At 39.8% G+C, this 2,644-nt stretch overlaps 1 protein-coding gene across 4 annotated transcripts in view; it reads left to right on the forward strand.

The window, feature by feature from the left end:
• The window catches only part of ccdc146 (coiled-coil domain containing 146), a 78,812-nt gene that overhangs the window by 16,708 nt on the left and 59,460 nt on the right, over positions 1 to 2,644 (forward strand). For all 4 annotated transcript variants that reach the window (XM_014014462.1, XM_014014460.1, XM_014014461.1 and 1 more), the window contains 2 exons: positions 376 to 458; positions 1,000 to 1,215. In XM_014014462.1, the coding sequence (XP_013869916.1) occupies positions 376 to 458; positions 1,000 to 1,215 (299 nt within the window). The remainder of the gene's footprint in view (positions 1 to 375; positions 459 to 999; positions 1,216 to 2,644) is intronic.

The following is a 2,644-nucleotide window of genomic DNA, read 5'->3' on the forward strand; positions in this document are numbered from 1 at the left end:
GTCCTATCTTATCCTATCCTATCTTAAAAAATAAACATGTTGCTCTAAAAAAAGCTTATCTTGTTTGAAAATCTTAAAGTTATTCTATAGTTATTTCTTAAATACCCTCACCAAAATAAATTTATACTTCTGACTATTAGTTTTATGTACTTKTTTACTTAAAGTTTTACCTTACTGAGTATTGAATCAAAGAAGAAAATGTCAGTTTAAGATATTAGTCAAATCGAAAAATTTCAGACAATGTCCCACTCGGGTTCGAGCTAAAGATTCAAGACTAAAGAGTTTTTGGACGTTGGAAATTACAACATTTTTATGTCCTTTTGTGTATATATTTAGTTTTTCTGTTTTTTGTTTGTTTGTTTGTTTGTTTTTCAGATGTTGTTGTCAAACCAAATTAGCCAGACTACAGCAGCCGAACTGAAATCCAGCTACGAGCGACTTTATGACAACTTGAAGTGGTACGTTTCATTTATGCCAACAAGTTTGTGAACATTAGAGATCATATAATTTGGGGGGGGGGGGGGGGGGGGATGGTTGTAGATTCTGCAGTTTATAATGAGATCTATTTTAAACCTGTCAAAAACCTAATTAACAACAAAAATGCACCTCGTATTAATATTTTACCCATAGAACTCTGTCATTCTAACCAYTATTTGTGCTTCTAAACACACAAAAACAGAATTTCAGTGCTTTGATTTGCCATAGAATTAGAAGTTTATCAAACTTGTTCCTACAGGTATGGTTTAGCTTAGCTTAGTATGAATATTTTTATTACACAAAATACATTTGTGACTCAAGCATTTCATAAGGACTAGATAATTAATAGGCTCTTGTCCAGAAAATGTTGGACTTATTTAGTCTTTTTAATATTTGGAGCTATAAATTGGCCCAGAAAGTCTTGATTTCTTGAAAATGTGCTCACAACTTCGAGGAAGATGAGTTAGGATCTGTGTCAAAAAAAAAACAACTACACACTTATGTCATTGTGTCACCTAACAGTGCCCAGAATTCTCAGATCCGGCTTTTGGGAGAAGCGAAGAGGCGCCGGGCCGAGCTGGAGAAGCTTCGAGCCGAAGTAGACGGCGCCGAGGAGCAGCGCAGCTCCAAGGAGACCGAGGGCGAGGTCGGCAAACTCAGGCGACAGCTCCTTCAGGCGTACGAGCAGCTGGGGGCCGCCGAGGAGAGGGAGTACGAGACGCAGCACGAGCTGGAGTGGTGAGACGGATGCTCGCACGCACCGGTTGTGGCAGCCGCCGAGGCGACGCCAGTCAAACGTCAAATTAATCAAAAGCTCACAGTGGAAACATGCAAGGAGTCAGAAAACAGAGGAACACGGGGTGGGGTGGAGTAAGGGCAAAAGACAGAAGTGAAATTGGAGTGCTGTTAAGAGAAGTTACTATGACAGGAAAGCTTACGTGTGCAGGATGGACTACACACACTCACACACATACATCTGTAACTGGGGAACAAACTCTGAGGTGAGCTCCATGAGGCAGCATCTTTCTATTGAGGTGAAGGTGAAAGCATTAGCCACGCACCAACACACTCAGATTTGTGTATATTTTTTATTTCACATTGTTTTTTTCCTTTAAATAGGAGCAAAAAGCTTTAGAACGTTCGTATTACACACTGTAATTTGTGTTCGATATTAACAACTATATAAATATTCTGTCCGAGTCCAGCTTTCTGTTTGCTGGGGTTGTAACTTTGTCTGCACACTCAACACTTTTTTTCTTTCCAGATTAGTCCTGTAGTGTTATCGCTTCCTCTTCTATCATCCTTCTACTTCTGCTCTCATGAGTCTCTTTTCTCATCACAGCCAATTTCCCTCTTCTCCGCTGCAGGTTCCCCGCCYCCCTCCCCCTCCTAACTCACTCAGCTCCGCTTGTCCAAAAGGTCAAACACACCCACAATAATGGAAAAGAACATTCGCTTCAGTATCTTCCCTCTTCCTCCTCTGTATACAAACTGAACTTTGTCAAGTGCCCAAAAGGGAAGTTAGTGATAACATTCCCCAGAGGTTCAGGAACGTTTTGCCAAATATTTTGGCTTGTGACACTTAACACTGCGTAAAGTCGACGCTTGACCTCAGGGTTGCACAGGGAAAAATGTAAAAARGCAATAAAAGTTCAGTAATGAAGTGGAGTGTTGAACATTTATGCATTCCATATGGTGGGGAATTTCTGATGATGTTATGTCAAGAATGTAGAAGAAGAACAGCTTTAGATGTGGCTGCAAAAAATCCAAGGAGGGGAACAGCTGACATGACTTGAATGAGTGCTAAACCAGAGTGTAAATGGTCTAGGACTGATGAGGAAAACGGGCTGCAGCTGGTACTAATTAGAAATAAGGAGCAGGTGTGAGATGAGGCAGGAATGAGGAAAACAGAGCTGAGATAGAGGGGAAAAAAAGGTAAATGGCAAAGAYGAAGCCAGGGACAAAGTGACAGAACATCAAAAATATCAAAGAATAAAACAAAATAACTAAAAGAAAGAAGCCCAAAAGCAATAAACAGTAACACTCAAAAGCAACTGCAGAAAACAAATCCAGACAAAAAAAATTCTTTGAGTCATCTTAAAGGGATCCCTGATTAGTTGTAACTTTAGACTTTATTTGATAAACATGTATTTTAACTGTAAAATAA

This window comes from Austrofundulus limnaeus, unplaced genomic scaffold (assembly GCF_001266775.1).
Source record: "Austrofundulus limnaeus strain Quisiro unplaced genomic scaffold, Austrofundulus_limnaeus-1.0 Scaffold115, whole genome shotgun sequence".
NCBI classification, from domain to species: Eukaryota; Metazoa; Chordata; class Actinopteri; order Cyprinodontiformes; family Rivulidae; genus Austrofundulus; species Austrofundulus limnaeus.